The 23,162-nt window shown below is 47.3% G+C and overlaps 2 protein-coding genes across 2 annotated transcripts in view; one reads left to right on the top strand and one right to left on the bottom strand.

Moving 5' to 3' along the window:
- The window catches only part of LOC115320392 (chromatin assembly factor 1 subunit A), a 41,592-nt gene that overhangs the window by 7,192 nt on the left and 11,238 nt on the right, over positions 1–23,162 (bottom strand). The window contains exons 6-11 of the mRNA XM_029980517.4: positions 22,973–23,138; positions 20,485–20,562; positions 19,852–19,995; positions 16,958–17,149; positions 15,845–16,015; positions 13,769–14,030 (exon numbers count right to left, since the gene is read on the bottom strand). Coding sequence (XP_029836377.3) covers positions 13,769–14,030; positions 15,845–16,015; positions 16,958–17,149; positions 19,852–19,995; positions 20,485–20,562; positions 22,973–23,138 — 1,013 coding nt within the window. The remainder of the gene's footprint in view (positions 1–13,768; positions 14,031–15,844; positions 16,016–16,957; positions 17,150–19,851; positions 19,996–20,484; positions 20,563–22,972; positions 23,139–23,162) is intronic.
- Positions 3,970–6,638, top strand: LOC8024943 (zinc finger matrin-type protein 5). The gene has a single exon (XM_002407534.5). It carries the CDS (start codon positions 4,127–4,129, stop codon positions 4,643–4,645), a length of 519 nt encoding a protein of 172 aa, XP_002407578.3. The 5' UTR covers positions 3,970–4,126; the 3' UTR covers positions 4,646–6,638.

Raw genomic sequence — 23,162 nt, 5'->3', positions numbered from 1 at the left:
CCGCTCGACACGCCGCCAGACGGCTGCTTTGGGAACTGAATCAGGATACGTACGTTTCAACGTTACTAGAAACGTAAAAATCAACGGAAAAAAAAACTCCTTCTGTAGTAACTTTTATTGGAGTCTAGTACAAAATGGGGGGCGCGAGATGTTTTCTAAAATCTTTAGTTTGTAAGGTTTTGCAGTACAATTAATATTGTTTTCATGCAACCATGCCTCAGCAGCGATTTCAGGTAGTGCTTCCCCGACCTAGGCTCATCTTAACTTCGGGGCAATTTCGCGGCGCGTCCGCTGGGGACACGGGGGTGGCATCCCTGTGACCCTTTCCATTGTATCTGTTTCGGCTCCGAAATGGCCGATTGAAGCCAAAATAGATGTTACGTGCAGTTCCTTGAGTGACCGCTGCAGGATAAATGGCGACGTTGTGATCGCCATTTGGCGCTTCAGCTGGGCTCTTGGGAACGCATAGTTATGAAACGAAAATATAGATGGCGCTTCGATCGACGCTTGGCTTATTGGAGTGAGTGAGGGGGGTGCCCCCCTCCGCGGGAGTTCCACAACTGAGGTAATCTAACAACGTTGTCCGCATCGTCACTGATGACGTCATCAGCATCGTCATCACCACTGATGTCATCATTGTCATCGTCAAATGACCTCATAGGGGTCACGTGCCCCCTGTGAGGTTATGTAACCCTCGTGAGACGACGGCGACGCCGCTCGGAGGGAGGAATAGCAGACAGGATGAGGAGGTGAGGAGGAGGGAGGAAGGATATAGACGCTTTCAGGGAGTCAGTTACTCGAGCTGCCACCAGTAAGCGCGCTTCCTGGGCCGCCGTAGCCGACCTTCAGTTTGTCGCCGTTGTTCCGCGTTGTGTGCTGCTCCGGCCACCACCGGAGCTTTGTTTTCGTGTTCTTTTACGTTCCGCGTTGAAATTGTGCGTTTTTTTTAGGTCTTTTCAATATTTTGGGCTTTCATTTAATCATTCGACATCTATATTTCAACATAGCTCTTGTAGTTTCCTTTTATGGAATGGAATCGGACAGCGAATGGATTGACGCTACAAGATTATAGCCTAGGCTTCAGAGATCATGCAAGTTCACCACATTCTTTTGTTTTTGTCACTAATAAAGGGCAGTCAACATCATTGCGACATATGGAAATTTCAACTGACACAGTAAGGCTATCGCAGTCGTGCTTCTCGCAGCATGTGCGCGTTTCAGACATTGTTTCCGTAAGTAAAAGTCGAACTGCATGTAGGCGCTTTGGCCAGCGACGGCGACAACGACGAGAGTCAGCGCTGTCGCCCGTCACTTCGCTCGGTTTTTGGATTTTTAGAAAACGTCGCTCACCATCTTCGTCGCTTCCATGTGGTTTGCCTCGTCACGTGATTGACCGAAGGACAGCGAAGCGGGTCGCTGTCGCTCGCCAAATTGCTTACATGCGGTTTATACTTAGCTAATTTCGATGCACACAGCACTGAACCATTGGTGCCTCGATAATAAGAATAAACCGCATGGAAGCGATTTGGCGAGCAACGAGACAAGTGACGGCCACCCGCTTCGCTGTCGCTCGGTCAGTCGCACGACAATGCAAACCGCATGGAAGCGACGGGAGCAAGCGACCAAGACGGTGAGCGCTAAGTTCTCTAGAAATCCAAAACTCAGCGACGCGACGGACAACGGTGAGAAATCTCCGTCGCTCGTCACTGACTCTCGTCGTTGTCGCCGTCGCTCGTCTCGTCGCTCGCTCGCTAAAGCGCTTACGTGCGGTTCGGCTTTTACTTACGGAAACAATGTCTAAAGCGCGCATATGTCGCAGTGGTGTTGGCTGCCCTTCATTCGAATCTGAAGGAACGAATCTGAAGGAACGAACGAATCTGATGAACTTACATGGTCTCTGAAGCCTAGGCTATAATCTTGTATTGTCGATCCATTCGCTCTCCGATTCCATTCCATAAATGACAAAATACAAGAGCTATATTCAAATATAGATCAAATGATTGCATGAAAACCCGAAATACCGAAAAGACCTAAAGAAAACACGCGATTTCAACCCGGAACGTAAAAGAACACGAAAACAAACCTCCCGTGGTGGCCGGTGCAGCACACAACGCGGAGCAACGGCGAGAAACTGAAGGTAGGCTATGGCGGCAGGGTCACGTGACGTCAAAATGGCGGCGCCCGTGAAATGTTTCCTGAAAGGGTCTATACCTTCCCCTCCTCCTTCTCAAGAGCTACGCTCTAATCTAGCGTTACAGGGAGTTGTAAGCGGCTTTCATTTTTCTACCAAGATTATGTTTATTTTAATAAACCACGGTGGACGCGAGCAGTCTCTATAAGGAGGTAGCACCATCTATGAATATGTGCACCAAACGCGTCCTGCCACTTGACTCGGTCGCCCGCGTTGCTGTTTGCCGTTGACCCTGCCAAGTTTTTTCACCATATTTTTTTACAGAAAGGGAGCTACGCTTTGTAATTTTACAAGAAAAACTGACGTGTGAAATACACCTTTAATGAAAAGTTTACATTGCTACGTGCAAGCGCAAATTTTTACGGCTCATTTTAGATTGAGCCTCGGTATTTCAGTCACGCTATATATCCCCCATGCTGAAAAGCACCGACACGCGCTAACAGCGTCCGACAGTGCACATAAATACATGTACTATGGTCCCTGAAACCCGTTTCCGACTGGTATGGTTACCACGTCCAAAAAAGTGGTCCCTCAATTTCCGCCTGATGACATCATAGAAGTGTCATGCTGTCGCCGGTCCCGATCTTGGCGGCGTCCCAACAGCTGTGGTGCATGTGACAGACGGGTTTACTATGGTTGATAAAATGCCATTTCATCGAAGCACGTTTTAGAGAACGGGCATGTTTTATCGAGGCATGGTTTAGAGAAAGCAGAGCCTCAGCTTAAAGAAACGACGTTTATCGAAAAGGGGACGTTATTTAAAAAAGGCTTTCCTACTCCGTGCGTCTGGTGAGCGTGTTAACCCAGGCCCCCCGCTGCGCTCCCGCCGCTTTGCGGCGGCAGTCTGCGGGGGCTCATTATAAAAATGTTAACTCACCTGACTTATCCGTACACGCCGCTTAGCGGCGGCCAAATTCACTAAAAAGAGGTTTGTCGCCATTTTCCCTAAACTGGGTTTCTCTATAAAAGGACTCGATAAACTGGGGTTGGTAAAACGGCGTTTGCTAAAACAAGCTTCTCTAAACCGCATGCCTCCGGTGGCAGACACCTATTCTGCTGCAAATCGCACTCCAGTGTGAGTCCATGGAAGCTTCGGCAGCCAAAAGTTGGGACGCCGCGACGACAGCGACACTCACGTTCGGCTGTGCTACTCGCAGCTTATTTCTACGACCAACCGCCAGGATCGCAACATACAACAGCATGACACTTCGGCATGTGTGACGTCATTTGCTGCCACTTTGGGACCGCTTTTGATGTATGGGCAGCATTGGACGCTAAACACACTAGTCGAAGACGCGCACCAGGGGTGCTATGTTGCGCTTTTTGCACTCCCAGGAGACTTGGAAGAGGGAAGTGACGTCAACGACTAGAGCAAATCAGATTGGATGTTGACAAAACAAAACAAAATCATCATCCAATCTGCATTCGCTGCGTTGTTGACGTCACTTCCCTCTCCCTAGTCTCCTGGGAGTGCAAAAAGCGCAACATAGCCCCCCAGGTGCCATAGATGTTCGAAGCCATTTTGGCACCATTTATGAATGAAAAAAAAAAAAACTTGCTTAATTGAATAATTATTTTGTCTGCAGTGACTGAAAAATTTTCCGAACTGCCTAGTACGTACATAGAGATCAGTGAGTACGTACGAATTGGGAGAAAATACCGGTGCTGTCTGCTTCAATTTGCGGGCAGCTAGCGCTAGCGGAGCTACCAGCAGCACAAAACAAAAAAGCATCTGGCAACCCCCCCCCCCCCCCCCCCCCCCCTCAACTTTTGCATTTCAAAATGGCGGCCCCACACAAAAACATTCCGTTCGTTTAGCGATTTTAATTCATTGTTACTCCAGTGTTACCGAAACAGCCACACTGGTAGATCGTTCGGAACACCACCGATAGATCCAATTGTCCTCCATAAACATCTCGACAAGCAATAGTCAAGATGGGAAGGCGGTACCACTGCGACTACTGCGACAAAACCTTCCCGGACAACGTGAACAATCGCAAGAAGCACCTTCAGGGCAGCCACCACATTCGGCTGCGCAAGAACCACTACGATGCGTTCCGCGACGCCGCGAGCCTTTTCCAAGCCGAGTCGGCGAAGAAACCCTGCCGCCGTTTCCAGCAGACGGGCGCCTGCGACTACGGCACCGCCTGCAAGTTCTCGCACATGAGCTCCGACGACCTGCGAGAGCTCGAGCTTCGCGCCGAAAACGAGAAAGCCGCCCGGGCCGTCGCTAAGTGCCCCGTGTCCGAGGTGACGCTTCGGGACTGGACCGAGAAGCGGTTGAGGGAACAGGGCAGCCTGCCCGAACCGTTCGCGTACAAGGCCATGATCATGAAGCACTGCGTCGGGACCGGAGGACAGTTCGAGCACCTCGTCGGCTCTTCCCTGCGCCCGCCGACTCTGGACGATCTGTTGGCGTGCCGACCAAATTCGTGGGCGCGAAGCTCGGAATGACGAACGTAGTCAACGTGGTACGAAAGGAAAATGGGACAAAGAGTCCGGAGGGCATCGTGAGCACGGCCACAGCGGCGTACCTTTGGATTCCGATCTTGGTGTCCAGTGAACGATTTTCAAGACGATGCCTCAAAAAAGAAACCGGCACAGTGAATAGTCGTGCTACAATGCGCTGGAATGACTTAAGCCATAAATCACGTGGAAGCGACCGATTCTGCGTATATGTGCACTCAACATTGCGCGAGCCCTGCGACCCGGCCGTTTTCGCAGTTATCAATCTGCCCAAGACAGCAGTTTGCTGTCCAAACTTTTCGCTGTACTCAAATACTCAAAACAAAACTGTTGTTGATTGAAGCGCATGATTACATCGGTACAATCTCAACACATTTCTGGTAAGCCAGTTTTGTGACTGGGTCACTCTAGCAGCCCCCTGTGTGACATCTCGGGGAGACCTACCGTAAAATTTGAGGAAGTGCCCACTTCAAATTTTGAGATAATCTTGTAAAACTGGGGGATGGGCATTCCTTAGGCCAACAACATGTAAAGATATGTCCTCTGTGTATTTTCTGAATGTTACAAAATCGAGGAGTGGGCGCTTATTGTGGAAGGTGCGGGCACTCGGTATTTTACGGTATGCATTCCCTTTGGGGGTTTGTGCAATGTTCTGGTGGCCCAAGGAAATGCTAGGGACCTTATAAAACCTTGCGACAAGGCAAAAACAAAGATGAAGCGACAACACGATATCTCAAAACACAGTTGCAAGATTTATTTAGAGGATAAGCTCTACACAAATAATAGAAATCTTGCAGCTGTGTTCTCAGACGACATTGTGATGTCTCCTTTTTTCTTTTGCTTGGGTTTTCCCCTTTTGTCTCCGGCTTTATGAGTATGACTGTTCACCGGCTAGCCTGTGCCATTTCTCTTATCTAAGGACATGTACTCTACACTGCATGTGTGATATGCGAGGAGCGGCCGTAAGGATCAGAACATTTGGCATGCCTTGCAAAATTCGAATTTAAACACGCATACCTAAAATTGGGCATGCAAGACTAAAAAGTCTTTTAGAGACTTTTCAGTGTTGTGTCATTTACCCGCAGTCTCGGTTTTTTTTTTTTTTTCAACCATGTGCAATGTACACCTGCTCGTTTGCGCCCTTACATTTTGTTCATGCAAGACTATTTTCTTTAGAGATCAACTCCGAGGTAATGAAATGTTAAAAAAAAAAAAGTGAAAACGGCAGCCAGCATTACCCATGTTCTACAACAGCCCATTCGTTGTCAGCACACTGGTTTGCGAGCTTGCTCCCGGGTGGCTTGCTCAACAGAAAAACGCTGAGAACGCCATATTCGCGACTCCAGCGACCTATAGGGGGCGCCACCACCAAACAAACATGGCGGCTGAGTCCAGGTCGCGTCGGCTCGGCCGGGCCGCCTGAATAGGTGGCGCGTTCAATTTAACAGATTTTCTTTCGTTTAATGCCCAATTTTATAGGTATTTGAACTGAGACGGCTCAGTGTGGCCGGTGAATATAAATTTGCAGAACATAGTTTTGTTTTCCAAGTGTGTTCTTTTTTTTTTTTCATGCTAAACTTTTGTTTCGGACATTTCGTTCGAAACCGAAACTATGGGCTTCTGAAGAGACGGTATATACTAATCAGTTTTGCTCATCTAAGGAAAGCGGCAATGACTGCAGAATTTCTCCCAGCGGCAGTCATTTTCAGCCAACTCGCATGCCTCGACCATGCGACTTATCTGTCCGCGAAATCAGGCTTTTGTGCGTGTCCGCGTTTAAGAAACAGCTTCAGTCGTCTGCTCGGTCAACAACACAGGCTGCAGGAAAATTACGAAAATTAAGCAAGCGCTTCTTGAGCAAAGGAGCATGCTGACCCGCCGGCACCCCACTGAGCAGCTGATACTCGTACATCAATTCAGGTTTTAGTAGCAATCGAGAAGTCATTTTGACGAGCGGGTTATGTATTATATTACGTACTACGTCCCACTAAAGCGATATTAGAATATTCTTCGGTTTGAAATATGACCTTAGTTAATTAGCTATTAGGTGAACTGCTGAATAAAAGTATATTTGACAGACAGAGAGATACTAAGTTAAACTTAGCCAAATGGTTCTAGCCGGTAGCACGGAGACGAATGCGGACAAACTGAGGAGAGTCAATTCATTGGAGATTCGAAGTCAAGTTCAGTGCAGAACCTCTCTGCACTGAACTTGACTTCGAATCCTGAACGGAAAAAATTAGTATTTTTGTGGCCGATCAACCTGAGCAATGTAGACGTATATTGCTGCTGGCTTAATTCGACGATAGTATAATATAAATATTGGAGGCGCGATAGATCATAATGCCGTGACAGCTTCTAACGTTGCGAGACTCGTCGTCCCCCACCTTTTGAAAACAGATAATTTCCCTCATTCTTCATTTGCAGCGAGCAGGCTTTCATGAATCAAATAATTGCGAAATCAGCCCAAGTCCTTCAGAGTGGCCCAGAAGATTTTTCGGCAAAAACCAGCCAAGATGAATAGCCAACGCACCGACCGCCGTGGGTGGCTCAGACTTGAAGCTAATCGAACACAACCAAACTCAAGAAAAGCAGCTATCGAACCTTCCCATTCACTTGACTGCAGCATTGGTGTTCCCTCTAGTGAAATGACTCATCTGTCGTCCTCACACTGTTCTAAGTCCTTATAAAGAAACCCCTTATCAGTTACCAAGTAGTCGTCACTTTGAATGTGATTCGAGACAGACAAGAAATCAAAACGTTTTTCCGCGATTCCTCCCCATCAAAGAAATTGAAAACTCGTGATGGAAGGAAACAATCTACTGAGGCTTCGCCACACTAATCAACACTCAGGCAAACTTAAGAAATTTTCGGACCTTCGTGAAATACACTGTTCGCCATCGCGCCGATAACACGTGTCCGCGAAAGCCACCAGAGACGCGGAGGGGCGCGGAGCGACCTGGACCGGCTGGTTCCCGGTTTTCCCGCTTGGTGGCGTCCGTTTTGCTGGAGTCGCGAGGCCGGCAACGAGCGGAATAATTGCAAAAAGAACGATTTTAATGAGATATGAATGATGACCACTTGGGTGATCTCTACTCTGTTCAATCAAAGGCTGTCAACACCATTAATCATTGCATTACACATCCTAAACTCCTGTTAATCTTGGACTTGGTTTTCAACAAGAATGCACAAATGCAATGGCACTGTTACGTGAAAGAGGTGTTCACCGTGGCTGCAAACTGCCTTGAACTTCCAGGTTGGATAGCATTCACCCTCTTCTAGAGCAAAGCTCTTAGGCGCCCATTTCCGGATTGAGCGGCGTCGCTGTCAGTGTAATTGTACGGTGCATTATGGGACGCGTGACGTCATCGGCATTGTCACTGATGACGTCATTGGCAACCGCATCGTCATTGCCACTGATGACGTCATCGGCATCCACATCGCCACTGTCACTGATGACGTCATCAGTGACGTAACTGATGACGTCATCGGCATCCGCATCGTCACTAATGACATCACCTGTGATGATGACGTAACCGATGACGTCATCAGCGACGATGGCAATGACGTCATCGTCACATGACCTCACAGGGGTCATGGACCCTCGTGAGGCGCCGGCGACACCGCTCGGAGAGAGGAAAGCAGACAGGATGAGGAGGACGGAGGAGGGCTATACATTCCCCTCAGTACCCTTCCCTCCTCCTCTTCAAGAGCAGCGCTCTAATTTGGCGTTACAGGGAGCTGTGAACGGCTTTCATTTTTTTCTGTACTTTTATCTCAACCATTAGCATTGTATTGCCACTGCTACTGTGACTTTGGACTTGCTGCGAAGTGCAGTCCATTCATGCAGCAGAAAACATTCCACAAATGCATTTAGTATAGAAACACTGGTTTTGAGTTGCCTGTTTGCAATAATGCACGAGAAATTTAGTTTTATTCGGCTGTTTAAACATATTCCTTGAACTTGAAAGGGGTATCTCAGGGTCTCAGTATGCACAAATATTAAAATCTGAAAACAAGACTACAAAAAGTCAAATTTTGGGTGGGAAGACAAAGAAAGTCAAACACCCTTCCTTTTTTTTTGATGTTTAGTTAAAGGGACCATAAAAAGATTATGAAATGGAACTTCACCCACTGCACGTCGTAAAGGGTGTGAGAAGAAACCCTAAAACACAAAAACTGAGAGTCAAAAAAAAAAAAAAAATCTTCGCTATAGAATGTTTAAGAGAAAACCGGACTGTTTTACACCTTCTTTCCTTCGAAAGCTCTCTGCCTTTTCACTGTGATGCATCCGCGGAACCGCAGCACCTCAACCAAATCCACGTCGCCTATTGGGTAAGAGGTAAACCTAACCAGCACTGCGGTCAGAAATAATAAATAGCCGGCGAATGTTTCCTAAAGGTTTTGTTAAATAATATACAGATCCACATTTTGTAACATAATTAGAGATGTGACGAAAATTGCCGAATTTGATAATGCTCAGAGTCAAGCGCCATCTATTGTGTGGTAAACTAAGCAAGAGAAAGACCCGACTGCACCTGCGCAGTCAACCCACGACTGCCGTCTGCTGAACAATTTTCCTCCTGGTTGCGCTTTCTTCGCAGAGCAGACTTTTGTTTCCTGGCTGCTCGAGAAATGTTTACATTGTTTGTGATCGATTGTTCAGTTGCTATGCCGAAACGCTGCAGTGTACCGAAGTGCCCGAATTACAGTTTTTGCAGAGATGAGAGGTTCCGATTCAGAATACATGTCAGTGGCATCAGCGCCTTCAGTGCAGTAAAACCTACCGGCACACCGCCAACTCGCCGCCGCTAACGCTTCCATTCTCCTAGTGTTAAAAGAACTTCCGGTTTCGATGGCGGCGGACGTCACAACCGTCAAAATTACGCCGCAGCTTATTTTGCGGCGAGTCGAAGACGAAGGAAAAGTCAATATTTCATTATTTGTTTTGTTTAAAAGTTAAAAAACCGAAACGAAAAAGGATGCCTGTTCGGCATTCAGTGAACATTGAAGGTTTAATGTAAAGGTTATTTGGCAAAAGTAAAAAGGTAATTTCATAGTCCCTTTAAAGGGTAACTGCAAAGAAAAAAAAGTTTTTTTTTTTTAAACAGCCTAATTGGGACAAGCATGTCACAAAACAAATCTTCCGCGAAAACAATTTTTTTTTTTTTTACATCGGAGCTGTTAAGGGCTAGGTTTCCCACGATTGTGTCCGGTATGTCGACACAAACCTACCTGGACAGCTACCGCCATCTATAAGTGATGGCGGCAAGCAGACAACCAGTATGGTTTCCGCCGTCGCTCGTAGATGGCGGCAACCTTTCCAGCTATTATAGAAGAATGGATAGTTGGGCGCATTGGTGGGAATTCAACGTAGGAAACAGCGCGAAAAACAGACGACGACGAAGAAGAAGCACACAGTGTATTGAGTACAGCTCCGCTGGTCTTCCTTCTTCACGAGAATGGCAAGGCTGAACGTTTTTTTTTAGCAATATTTACGCCACAGGACCCAATTTAGTTGGAGTCGCAACCTCTCCATATTTGAAACTCCCGCTCTTTCGACCCTACGGAGGAAAAGTACGCCCCGCCCCTCACTCTTGGATTCTCTTGGATTGACGTGGCTGCGGAGTACGCAGCATCTTGACTTCCGGCAGCAGATCAGGGGGAGCCGGTTTGCTTTCGTTGTATTTGTTTGGTCGGTGAAAATCTTGCAACAACGCACGTTCAACATGGCGCCAGTATTGTTTTGGTTTGACGGGACGCGAGAAGAATCCGCGGTTTGCGAGCACATGTAGCGGAGACGTGACCTGAGAGGTGCCCCTGAAATGTTCCCGGGAGACGGAAAGTATCATTCGTAATCGTCGTGTGTGCTTTGAAAGCAAAGGGAGTCGCAGGGTTCACGAGTGCGCAACCACAAGCCAACGTTCACGACAGCGCTGCGTTGACTTCGGCGATCTCGTTCTGTTTGGTGCGACACCTCGATGCGACAAAGAACTGAAACGTTCGTGGTGTGTGGTGCGGGGCCTTGGAAGTAGAAACCCACACTAACACAGAGCGCAAATTGGTTGTTGTGGGGTTGACGTTCCACAAGTTCAGTACTGTCGTCGTCAGCTGATCCGGTCCAGCTGGTCCGATGGGATGCAGTGAGCTGTGGCAGCGAGCGTTTTTAAAAGTAAATCTTCCTTCGTTTCGTTTCAAAATGTGGAAGATTCCCGACGCATTCTGAGAGTAAAAAGCTGCGGGGTGTTTTCAACAAAATTACGTCATTTTAATTGCACAATGTGCTCCGGATTGTTGTCCTAAATCTGAGATTTTTATAGTTGGCGTTGCTTGACTGCGTTTGCACAGCAACGTGTTTGCACAACGACGCACACCGCTCGAGTAGATGATTCGGTCCTGCAAACGACCGGTTAAACAGAATTTCAGAGAAACTTAAGTCACCACCGATATTTTCCTGTAAATCTCGTGTGAGTTTGTAGCTCTCATCATGCAGCGTGAATAAATTTGGGTGAGATTTCCAACCTGCCCACAGATGTATAAACTAAGACCATTTTTTACATAGTGAACATAGTGGTTTTTCTTTATTTTGGGAAGAGGCGTTAGTGCATTTATTATGGTACAATCACTCGACAGTTCAGAAATTGGGGAGGGTGACCAAGCTTTCCGAACATTGTCTCTTTCCTCTCTGGCACTGCTCAAGTTGTAGTTTCAGTAGGCATACCTACTAGCAGGTACAAACTGCTCTAAAGCAGGTAAAAGACTGGGAAGTAAAAACGGTGCGGACTCCGTGCTTCGCGCTTTTCACAAGGTGACTGGGGAAGTGCTTTTGCAAGGTATGCGGAGTATGCAACCAATTTTGTTATGCCCGTCGTTTGCGTCTCTCCAGCAAAACGAATAAGATTATCTACAAGGGCTTAATCACAAGCCAAGATTTACGATAACAGTACACATTCAATTCAAACAACTTTACGTAGGATGGTTCGGAAGCCGAAGAAGACAAAAAAAGATCCGTCGTCTAAATCAGAATTCGGTCGTCCGAAGGCTTTTGCGGACAGTTGTTATGTAATAACCTGGCTGTGCTAGGTTTTTTTATGTAATAGCTGTCTCAGTTGCGGACATTCGGTGCGAATCTCGAAGGCCTCCGGAGCGAAATGAAGAGAATATACCTGGACTCGTTTGTCACTACGTGAGCGCCCGATTGCCTGCAGCCAAATAGCATTCAGCTTGTGATCTTTGGGGCGACTGCTGGAAGACTCGCTGTCGCGATTACTCATTTCGCAGCACTTTACAGAGCAATGGCACCGGTTTACAGGAGCTGACATCTCCAAACAAATCAGCATTTGCACACGCAAACAAGCAAAAAAAAAAAAATATATCCACGGTAAGAAAGCAAAGAGGAAAACGAAAGTAACCAGCCGCGCTATGAAAGCCCAAACCCCGCGTCGCTTCCTTTCCCTAACACTGGTGACAGCTGCTAAACACACACTACTTCACTTCAGGAAGCCTCACTCAAACGCCTGGGTCAACACGAAACACTGATCACTTCGGTGAAACGACTAGTCGAGGTAGGCGAGACAGGCGGGAGCAGAGACTTCGGCGGCCATAAAAGGATGGCAAAGCTTTTGTTTGTTATGGTATGAATCCAAACGGAAGTGCCCGTCTTGTAATTACAACATATAACAAAGGTTTAACAACCAAGATCTAAGCTGTCAAACAAACTTTTAGCCAATGAGAAGTATAGCAGCCAACTGGTGCTAGACGTCACGGAACACCAACTTCGTGGCGCGCGATTTAAAACGGACGAAATAGCCGCAAACTAAAATCAGTCTCACGCAATAAATATTGCCATAAAAAAACTGTTACTCGCGAAAAAATTGTTTTTTTGACATGCTTGTCCCAATTAAGCTGTTAAAAAAAAAACTTTTTCTTTGCAGTTACCTTTTAAGGTAAATGCCACTTCTGTACCTTCATACTTGCAAAACCGCGAGACGAGAAAGAAAAGCAAGGGACAATACGACGATGTTTGAGATTTCATTGCCCTCTGGGCTTTAAAAGTATGACTGTTCACCAGCTGGCTTGCGCTATTAGTACGCTTATTTCAGTACCTTCTTTAATTTGCAAAATATTACTTGTGTTCATAAAAACTTGCAATTGCCTATACAGTCTGTGCTCTTTGGATAAATCAACTGTCAGCCTTGCATCACACAATCATTCTTTTTGCACGCCACCACAGATAGAGAGCGGATTCGGGAGACTGACCGGCCCAGGTGCACGTAGCTTCCAACACCCCGTCCCCTCAGCAGTGAACGAAGTCTAGTGTCGACTTCTATTCTTACTAGCTTCCAACTTCTTTGTACATTGTTGGAACACAGCGTGAGGCCGTAGCGATCATCGGACCTTGAGAAATGTACAGAGCTGCACAACGCAGCATTTTCGTTCACAAATAACAAACGGTATGGCAAGGGCATGCTAAAATGCAACACGCACGCCAAATCTACGGCCTTTGCACCCAACATTGTCATAAAAGCGTTGTGCTGTTGCCTGTCGCAATCCTGGCGGTGGCACAGTAGCAGACACCCGTACTGCCGCCAATCGCTCCGCAGCCTGGCGGTTGACGAAAACCAAATCAGACACATAATGGGACGCCGCGAAGACGGCGACCCTTGCGTCCGCTAGCCTTTTTCGCCAGCATTCCTACGACCAACTGCCGGGATCGCAATGTTTGACGGCCATTGCAGGATAACTTTCGACACACGGGTGGGACAGGAAGGCAAACGCATTAGTCCAAGACGAGTTCCGGGCAACGCAGCCAAACCGTCTGTGGGAGCGGGAGCAACTCTTTATGCGGGGCGTAAGTTTGTCTGCTTCTTTTGCAGGGGTTGTGGTGACATCAGAACGCTGAACCCTGATTGGCTCTGCTTGAAGGATAGTGGGCAGACCTCAAGGCAGCTTGCTTTGAGGTCTACCCACAATCTTTCGATCACAGCAGATCAGAGCTCGGCATTCTGACTTCATCACAATCCCTGCAAAAGTAGCAGACGAACTTGCGCTCTGCACTGGGGCCCCGCAAAACGAACAGTCACGGGTTGCATGCATCCCGCAACTGCTTACCGGCGTCAGGCAGTGGCTGCGCGCTCTTCTGGAGGGCCTCCTCTCGCACCTCCCAGCTGGGTCTGAAGCTCAGCGTGAGGCGTACGGCCGCAAACTGGTCCAGGCAGCCGGCACCCTGCTGGCCAGGGTCTAGGCCCGTGGTCTGCCAGATGCAGCCGACGACTAGGGGTCGCATGGGCCGCGCGGTGCTACTCTTGAGCTCGGCCTGCAGCTCTTCCTGCCGAAGCTTCAGCCGTGCCTTCAGGGTCTCGGGCGTCATGGGCTGTGGGGCGGATGCGAAGTACAGTGCAGCCACAACGATACCACATATAACGATGTAGCGCTTATAACAATCAGTTTCCAGAGTTTATAGACTGGCAATTATCAGTTTCTAGTCCAGATGCAACAATAATCGGTTATAACGATTAAAATTTCGGATTTTCTCATCGTCATAAGTGGACTGCACTGTATATGTTGCGGGCCTACAAGCCTAGCTCGAGTCAAGTTCAAGTTGGCACAGACACATTAGCAGACACGACCCGGCTCCTGCCTCCCAAGCAACTTCTGGTCACCCCATTTAGGCCTTCCAAGCTTCTTTCTGCCACAATGTTCTAGGACGCGTAAGTGCTAGTGAATCGACAAAGTTTGAGAAATATAAAAATCCTAAACCTACGCTCTTTCAATGTATAAGAGGCGATCGGTCGTTGTGCGAAAGTATTAAAAAATGTCCAGCAAATCTATTGCTCGCCGATCCTTTAGCTAAGCACCTGAAGAGTTTGTGATTAAATATTTCATGAATGTTACAAGCTGCTGTGTTATGGGGGACTGTATGTCCTCCCATTTGACCGTAAACTTGGGGGATACAAATTTCTACAGCACCTACCTGCATCCTTTTTACGAAAAGAGTCCATAAACCCATTTCATAAAGGGCAACAAGGAAGTGCATTTGTATTTTACGTCCATGCAAGCTACTGGTCAAGTGAGAAGACAAACAATCCCCGCCTTAGCACCACTTCTTGCAATGTCCATAAAATCATTGATCACCAGTCCTACAGGCGCTTAGCTGAAGGGTCGGTTAGCCAGAGATTTGTTGGAAATTTTCGAAATAATCTTGTAAGAAGACCGATCTCATGTTAGTTATATGTTAAATAGGACAGTGTAAGGTCCTCCCAAAATCCCTAACTGCGTTGTTTTTCTGGAACTGGCACAAACGAGCCTAGAAGGCCTGTCAAAACGGAGCGACCAGAAGTCGCTCCGTCTATGCCATATTTTCCGCATGACAGACCGCACCCCGTGTTCAATCTGCAAGAGCACAATTTGATTTAAAAAAAAGTTTTTCTTATATATTTAGCATTTAAATAAAAAGAAAAATCTCATACACAGCACACCTTGACCAGTACCCGACTTGTTAGCTTAGAAAAGACCATGGATCATAGATAATCAATCATTAACATGTTTTGTCATTCACAAAAACTGTCACGTCTTGTCATAATGAATAGTCTGGAAATAATGAATCCTGGTATGGTCTACAGCCGTAGATAGCCCACACCGCATGAAATATAAACTTTTAAACATGTACAGTATGGAAATACGGTACTCCGTTAGGAACGGGACCAACAGCCATGCGGAAGAACAAGTTTACAGGTGACGTGGTAAACTCTGATTATCAGCTGCATGACTGAGCTTTGAGAGACTGTTTCGAGCTCAAAGAAAGATTGTGCCCACACAGCAGAAAACTAGGAGCGACCCACCAGTGGCACTATTGCCATTACTACCGTTCTCGACCTCACCTCGGCAAGATGTTACTTTCTCTGGACTAGCCTTCCTCAGAAAGGCAAAAGCTAGAATAGGTTGATTTCGGAACCGCACCAGGTTTGGGGAACGTAGCCAAGCGCACCAGCCACAGATATATACATCTTTTAAAGTTGACGGTGGTCGTGCCCGTCAAATTTTTCATAAAAGCTTACTTATTAACAAACACCAGCTTGCACGACTTCTCGAGGTTGTAGCAGTTTGTGGCAAGCTCGTAATCTCGTAACTTGCCACCCAATAATAAGCGGACAGCCAACAAAGCCGGGAGCTCCACCAGTTACTCACGTCGTTGTCTCCCTTCTCCTCGTCCTCCGAGAGGTATCCGTGAGGTACGAACACGTCGTTGTCCACCTCGTAGTCGTCTTCGCTCTCCTTCTCGTCTTCCGTTCCAGAGAGACTCTCCCCGGGCTCCTCCTCCTCCCACTCCTCCTCACTGTCCACCTCATAGTCCAGCTCCTGGGTCACAGGTCCAGGCGTGCAAAGAAGAAATCAGCACCCATCCTACACGGGCATTACTGGCACACAAAATTTGAGTTTTTGCAACGAGAGAGTACTTGGCAAGAAAAAAAAAATGAGATGCACCATAACCCTACAAAGGAAGTCGAGAGACAGAGCGTGCACTGGAAGGATGCGTGTCTTTTTCTCCTTCTAATCGATTGATTCGTTATCGTTACAACTCAATAATAATTAATTAGTGGGACTCGCCAAATCGAGCAGGATGTAGGTTCACTAAATTTAACAGCTTTCTGAGACACTTGTTTGGAATGTTGCACTCGTCTCGTGGAAACCAGACTTGTAAAAATCAGCATTGTTAAAATGCACCGGCAGTTTTTGGTTTTTCTAACGAGATAATGTGAATGTATGTGGCATTTTCAATTATCGCTTCACACACTGTAGTATTCGAGTGACCTTTCCAGAAATACTATGAAGCGCTTCCAATCATCTTTTTGATGCACTACAGCAATCCGATGTACGGCGCGCAAAGGAACACCCAGGAATACCGTAGAAGGAGTGGTTTGTGTCTGTCTAACATTTTGCTACTTCAGAATGCAAACTAAGCAGGACCATACTAAAACAGGGTACATACTATTGGCCTTGTAGTGCTGCTTCCAGTGTGTACATTCCAAAGCAAGCGTATGCCAGAACTGCCCCCAATTTCCCCCGCCACACGGGTGCAATGTGGGGTCGATGAGAGGCATTGCGGTATTTTCCGGAAGGTCTATTCAACCTTTTAGTTCAATACCCACACGAGTAAGATATTTTCTAAATAATTATGAACATAAGACGAAGCATAGGTGTCGGGATGCACGACGAAACATAGATATCTCAGCACGGGCTCCCTAATTTTGAGGTAACGAGCCCGTATCCCAGCAGGTCCATGCCAAAGCCAAAGCTTACCTTCTCCTTCCCCCAGGGACGTCTGCCAGAAACAGCCTGACTCTTCTTTCTCCAGGTTCCCCAGTAGGCAGGCCTCACATTCTCGCAGAACTGGAGCAGTTTGGCTCGTGGACGCTGCTCCTGCCGGCGGGGGGACTGCAGGGTACGCCTGGGGAAAGCCTTCCTGGCCAGCCAGCCCTTCTCCGACGCATCCTGAGAGCAAGAAAACCTTCTCAGGCGGTGGGGCCCAGAGCTATATTTACACGCTTGGGCGAGCCTTCAACCAATTCGGCTCGTGGACAAGCCAAATAAAGTTAGGGCCTTGAACACACTCAGGTTCAACCCTACTGCTTCGAGTTTGGTACGGCTCCAAACAAAGCTAATTTGGGGGCTTTACGTGCCAGACCAACAAAGAATATCTCTCCTGCCCCCACGGAGGACTGAGGATTAGTTTTGAGCATCCATGGATCTTTTGATGTTAATCAAAATCTCGGTTATCGGGTGCCATCTCCACAATCAGCTTTGCAGCCTTGACACCACAAAGTACTACGAAAGGAAGAAAATGGATTCAGGATATAGTGAAATTATGATTTTGTAATTGTCCAGTCTGTGGTAACTGCTGTTGTAGCCATCTAGACCGTCTGCTTGCTACAGAGGCCACAGCAATCACCTATCTGCCACCGAAATGCTCTGCTGTCGTTCTCGTGTTCCTTGAGTTCAAGTGCACTCCCCGCAAACACGCCTAATTTGGTTTCACCGTAACTCACCGAAGAGTGAACACGACGGTCTTCTTGAGTCAATCAGAGAGATGGTCCGAGCTGCGAGACGGTTCTCGGCAGGAAGAGAACACTCCGACGATATGTTGTCACACGCCTTGCTTTAACGTGCTCATTGGGTCACTAGGACCGTAGGCTTTGCCATTTACCGAGTTATGAGTATACCGTATTTACTCGCACAATGAACGCACTCGCGTAATAAACGCACCCCCCAAGTCGGCTCTCAAAATTTCGACTTTTTTTTTCACTCGCGTAATAAACGCCCCCCAACTCGGACGTCAAAATTTTGACCCCCTCCCCCCACGCGTGCGAAATGAACGCACTTTTCTATCCTGGTGCAGCGAGGTCGCGAATGCATGGGCAGCGTGGGCGAACAAAACGCATTGCAAAAGGCGTTAAAAAAATTCGCAAAGATCCAACGGAAGCAAGAAAAAAAAAACATAAAAAAAGCTTTTTTTTTTTTTTTTTTTTTTTGTGCTTAGAGCAATCTGGACTTTGGGTTTGCGCGCGGCCGCGCGCAAGGAGGTAAGAAAGAGAGGCGGAGAAGCGCTCTAAGCGAACGAAACAGCTTGCGAAGGGCGGCAAAAAAGAAAAAGAACCACTAAACTAAGAAAAAACAAAAAAGCTTTTTTTTTTTTTTTTGCACAGCGCAGTTTGGTTACGTAGTGTCGCGCGCCCCGCGCAAGGAGGAAAGAAAGAGGAGCGGAGAAGCCCTCTAAGCAAACGAAACAGCTTGCGAAAGGCTGCAAAAAAACAAAAAAAAAAAAAAGAAAACCCACAGAACAAAAAAAAAACAAAGAAAAAGTTATTTTTTTTTTTTTTTTTTTGCACAGCGCAGTTTGGTTACGGGGGGTCGTGCGTCGTGCGCAAGGAGATAAGAAAGATAAGCGGAGAGCCCTCGCCTAAGCAACGCCTAAGCAAACAAAACAGCTTGCGAAAGGCGGCAAAAAAAAAAAAAAACCAAAAAATTAAAAAAAAAGAAATCTTTTTTTTTTTTTGCACAGTTTAGTTCGGTTACGGGGTCGGGCGCCGCGCACAAAGAGATAAGAAGTTACTTCGATTTTACAGGATAAAAGGTCCCTTCATTTTCATTATGCGAGTAAATACGGTCGCAAAATTTTTACTTCGCGTAATGAACGCCCCCCCTAACTTTGTATCGATTTTTCGGGAAAAAAAGTGCGTTCATTCTGCGAGTAAATACGGTACATAGCAGTACAAACAATCTTGGCTGGCGGAGCATTGTCTCAAAGTGACGACAAATAGTGCCCATAAAGATTTACAACAAAAACCATTGCAAATACAGCACGTTGTTAATGAAAAAAGCTGAGACTATCAATCAAGTGGTAATTAAGTGGCCCCTACTGAATGGAAGTTGCATAAGAATATAGAATATTTCGGCTGAAAGAGGTATCCTGAATTGCTCCATTATTCACACTTCTGCACGATCCACGTCAACTTTGAAGGATATGGTCAGCAACTAGTGAAGCCTGACTGTTCCGTCTACTCAATTCAAATAGTTTTTTCAGAACTGCCCTTCAGAATGTACCATAGCCTCCTTTATTCTCCAAAGTCTGTCAAACTGTGAAAGAACCTGACCGCCGTAAAGGGAAAAGGAGGAACAAGGAAGAAGGAGCGCCCAGAGGCAAATCCGCCTGGGCAGGATTTGCTTAGGCAGCGCCAAAACTACTGCAGCGGTAAAATTAAAAAACACGGACGCGCTCCTTACAGCTAGAAAGGAGAAAATGGTGCATCGACACTCCGCTTTCCGCTCCTCTCCTGCTTCTCCATGCGCCTGAAGCCTCCTTTCTTTCCTTCTCCGTTGCAGTTTGTTTTTGTTTTGGAGCTCGCCTGTTTGCTTGCTGTCTATAATGCAAACAACCAAAGGTAGGCATGTTTCGCAGAGACGCCGCAGGTTGCCGCATAGCGTTGGCTGAGGGTTCACCCCAAAAGTGGCTCTGCACTACCACACCAGTAACCGTTTGGCGCCACTACTCGCCTTTTTCCGGCAACCAGGCACTCCGTTGCTTCATCGGTGAACTGACAGGCGTTGAAGAATAAAGGAGGCTATGAACATACTCAACCCCTTGAACATAGTCCTGCTTCTGGAAACTTTGCCAACTGAGAAAGAGTTCCACCCACCTGAGCCTGCAGCAGCTGGTCAAGAGCAGAGGCATCAAAGTGGCGCAAGACATCCTGCGGCACGAAGGAGGCTAAGGTCATCCCATCTTTGAGCTGGAACGGACGGAATGCTCCCACAGCGGCAGCAGCAGACCCACCGCCACCCTGAAAGGGAAGTACTATGGCAGTGTCCACCGACCACAGCCGCATCTTTCAATGGACCATTTCGTAAAGTGGCACATGCTCTCGTGCTATTGCTCCTGAAGCATTTGGGGAACCTTGAGGTGAGATGCCTTGTGGTCTGCAACTACTGTACTACCCCCCCCCCCCCCCCCCCCCTTTCCTTTACCCCTGTAAGTACTTCAAGGAGTGATTCATTGCAATATGATCCTGAGTAATTTTATCACTGGATGCAAGAAATAAATGTTGATATACCTGCAAAGAAGTTTTAACCTCTTCACAGGCAACTGCTCCCCCTGTTACTCAATTATATGATTGCACTCATGTGCATAAACTCACCCTTGTATACGCGGAGGATCACACGTCTGTTTCTTTTTTATGTATGCTTTCTAAAATCTGGGTTGTTGCATTAAAAAATAATGGGCTAACAAATGGAACGGCGTCCCAAACTGGGTAAATGATAAGAGCATTTACCTCACTGGCTTGTTTGGGCTCTGTTCGCTTGACAAAGAAGTTGGCAAAAATTGCCTTTTCCTTCTGCTGCTTTTTCTCCTGGAAAAAACAAAGTAAGATCAGCATACACCATCTCACACAGTCGTCAAAGAATATTAAATGCAGGGAATGGTTTGTGCACTGAGGAAGTAGAGCTTTGGTGTGTTGCTATTTCTAGCCTCACTCTGCTCTTTCCTCTGCTTGGAGCCATGATCAAGGCTGCTTGGTCTTTTCATAACACAGCCTGCTGTGCAGTCTCTAAACCTGATTTGAAAAATGTGCTTCCGACTGACTTAACTCAACCTCGAAAGTGGCACTGTAAAAGAGCGATTGTATAACTGAAGAGCAAGGCAGCCCCTCCCCCCCCCTGCCACCTCCATAGATCGATTTGCAATTTTTGGGGGGGAGACCAGGGAAAGCGGAAAAGTTTGCATTTTGAAGCAGCTTAGGAGCAGAAATCCTACATTTTGGAGCAACTTAAGCAGGAGCTGGCGTCCCCACATCAATTCCACGTGGCGGCACAGAGCTCAGAGCTGGTGAATACCTGTGGTGCGCCTAGCGGCGAGCGGCAGCCAGTTTCACCGCTCATGTGTTCCATGCTTTAGAAGCAGAGAAACCTGCAATTTGGAGCACTAAAGTATAAAAAGAAACATATTTTGGAGCACCTTAGGAGTAGCTGTGATATCATTTTTAAAGATCATCTTAGCCAGTAATTATACTATGAGTTACTATTCAACTAAACTAGGTTTGTACTATAAGTGTTGAAAAGTATTCAATACAGAGAACAAGTCTTACAAAAAAGCGCCTTGGGTGCATCAGAACGCAGGGTGGTGCACGCCAATCAAAGGACAACAAAGAGAATCGCAGAAAATGCGCGATGACGATGCAGGCAAGCGCGTGCCTTCATTGGTTGAGGTTGGAAGGAAACAAAAGCATGTGTGCGCGTCAGGAGGGTAAACAAACACACGAGGTGTGCAAAGAGCACTTGCACACCGTATAGAACTTTACTGTGATATATATGAAATTGCACACAGAAAGATTTTTAACTACAGAAACCACTTTCCAATCAAAATGAAAAGGTACAACTCAGCGACATAAATGTTGCACGGTACGTTGCATCGTACATAGTGCATGCACAATGTATGATACAGAGAATTCATTCGACAGATGGATGAACAGATACAACTGAACCAAGGAATCGGTCGGCAGCTTGTGTCACATGGCAATGGAATAGCCATGGCTGTCAATAGTGTTTACTTTCCGCTAAATCTAGCATCACCGTGATTTTCGGCACAGCATGGTTTAATTTTGGTCAATTTCACGCTTTTGGCACTGCCAGGCGCAGAAATTGTGAATGTACCAAAACAACGCAATTCGCGCAAGCATTAATGCGAAAGCATTAACTGTCCCATGAAGGGAGCCGACATCATAAGCTTTGAAGCCGCGCCAAACAGCACCTTAAATTCTTTCTTCAAGTGAAGCCAGCTCCCAGCTATGCAACTACGCGAAAAGCCTAGCCAAACGGCACCTAGTTTCTCCTATTCCAAAAAAAGCAGAGAAAAGCTGAGGGATTTCGGCTTCAGTCCCATAGGCTGGCGCGCGTCGACGAGGCTCTCATTGGCCGCTCGCACTTGACTGTCGACGCAAGTACGCCGCAGACGAAAGAAGAGAGTGGAAGAGCGGCATGCATGTTTTTGCATTCACAACTCGTAAAAAGTGCTTAAGTGTACCTCGAGCCTTTTTCTTTTAGCTGCCCTCCGGTGTTGCCGAGAAACCTCTCCTCGCCAAGAGTATGAATGCCTGGAACGCGTCTCCGACGGGTGTGTTTACTGCGTCCTAAAAGTGCTCCTTCAATTTCCGCCCGATGCGTCGTAAAAAGAGTCACGCTGTCGCCGGCCACAATCCTGGCGGTGTACCAGCAGCTGCAGACGACTATTCTGCCACAGGTCGCTCTCCAGCTTAACAGTCCACGGAAGCTTCGGCAGTCGAGACGCCGCGACGACAGAGACACTCGCTTTCTCCCTTGCTTGTTTCAGAAACTTCTACGTCCAACAGCACGAATCGCGACATCCGACAGCACGATACTTTTTGCGACGTCATTCGTTGTCGCTTCAGGACCACTTGCGATACATGTGCGACATAGGATGCTCAACGCACCCGTCCGAGACGCGTTCCAGGCACCATACCGAGAGGAAGGATGCAGCCGGAGAGGACGTGCACACGGGCGCGGCGCAGGGCAAGCGCAGATGCGCCCCTGGCAGGAAGTACCATGAGCTCTTCAAACGGAGGGCGAGGTGTCCCAAAAGTCGGCCAAGGGCGAGCGTAAAATGTAAAAAAACAAACTGCCTAATCTGGTGGCAGTGTGTTTGCATTGACCGACAGTTTTTTCACCGTGGTCGTCTCCACAAAACGGCCAGAATTATTGTGCCGAGGCAACGACGGAAGGGGCAAGAAAGAAAAAGTGACCTACCTGTTCCTCCTTTGCCCGTTTCTTCTCTTCCTCCTTCTTCTGTCTTTCCTCTTCTTTCTTCTGTCTCTCCTCTTCCTTCTTCTGTCTCTCCTCTTCCTTCTTCTGCCTCTCCTCCTCCCTCTTCTGCTTCTCCTCCTCTCTCTTCTGAAGCTCCGCCTCCTTGGCCCTGTGGGCAAGAGTAAACACATGC

This window comes from Ixodes scapularis, unplaced genomic scaffold, assembly GCF_016920785.2.
Source record: "Ixodes scapularis isolate PalLabHiFi unplaced genomic scaffold, ASM1692078v2 PGA_scaffold1__304_contigs__length_218370807, whole genome shotgun sequence".
Classification (NCBI taxonomy): domain Eukaryota; kingdom Metazoa; phylum Arthropoda; class Arachnida; order Ixodida; family Ixodidae; genus Ixodes; species Ixodes scapularis.
Note: the sequence above shows the minus strand (reverse complement) of the source record. Positions and strands in the feature narration are given on the sequence as shown.

Excerpts from the sequence above, each read along its gene's own strand:
- LOC8024943 (XM_002407534.5), top strand. The coding sequence starts at position 4,127 with ATGGGAAGGCGGTACCACTGCGACTACTGCGACAAAACCTTCCCGGAC.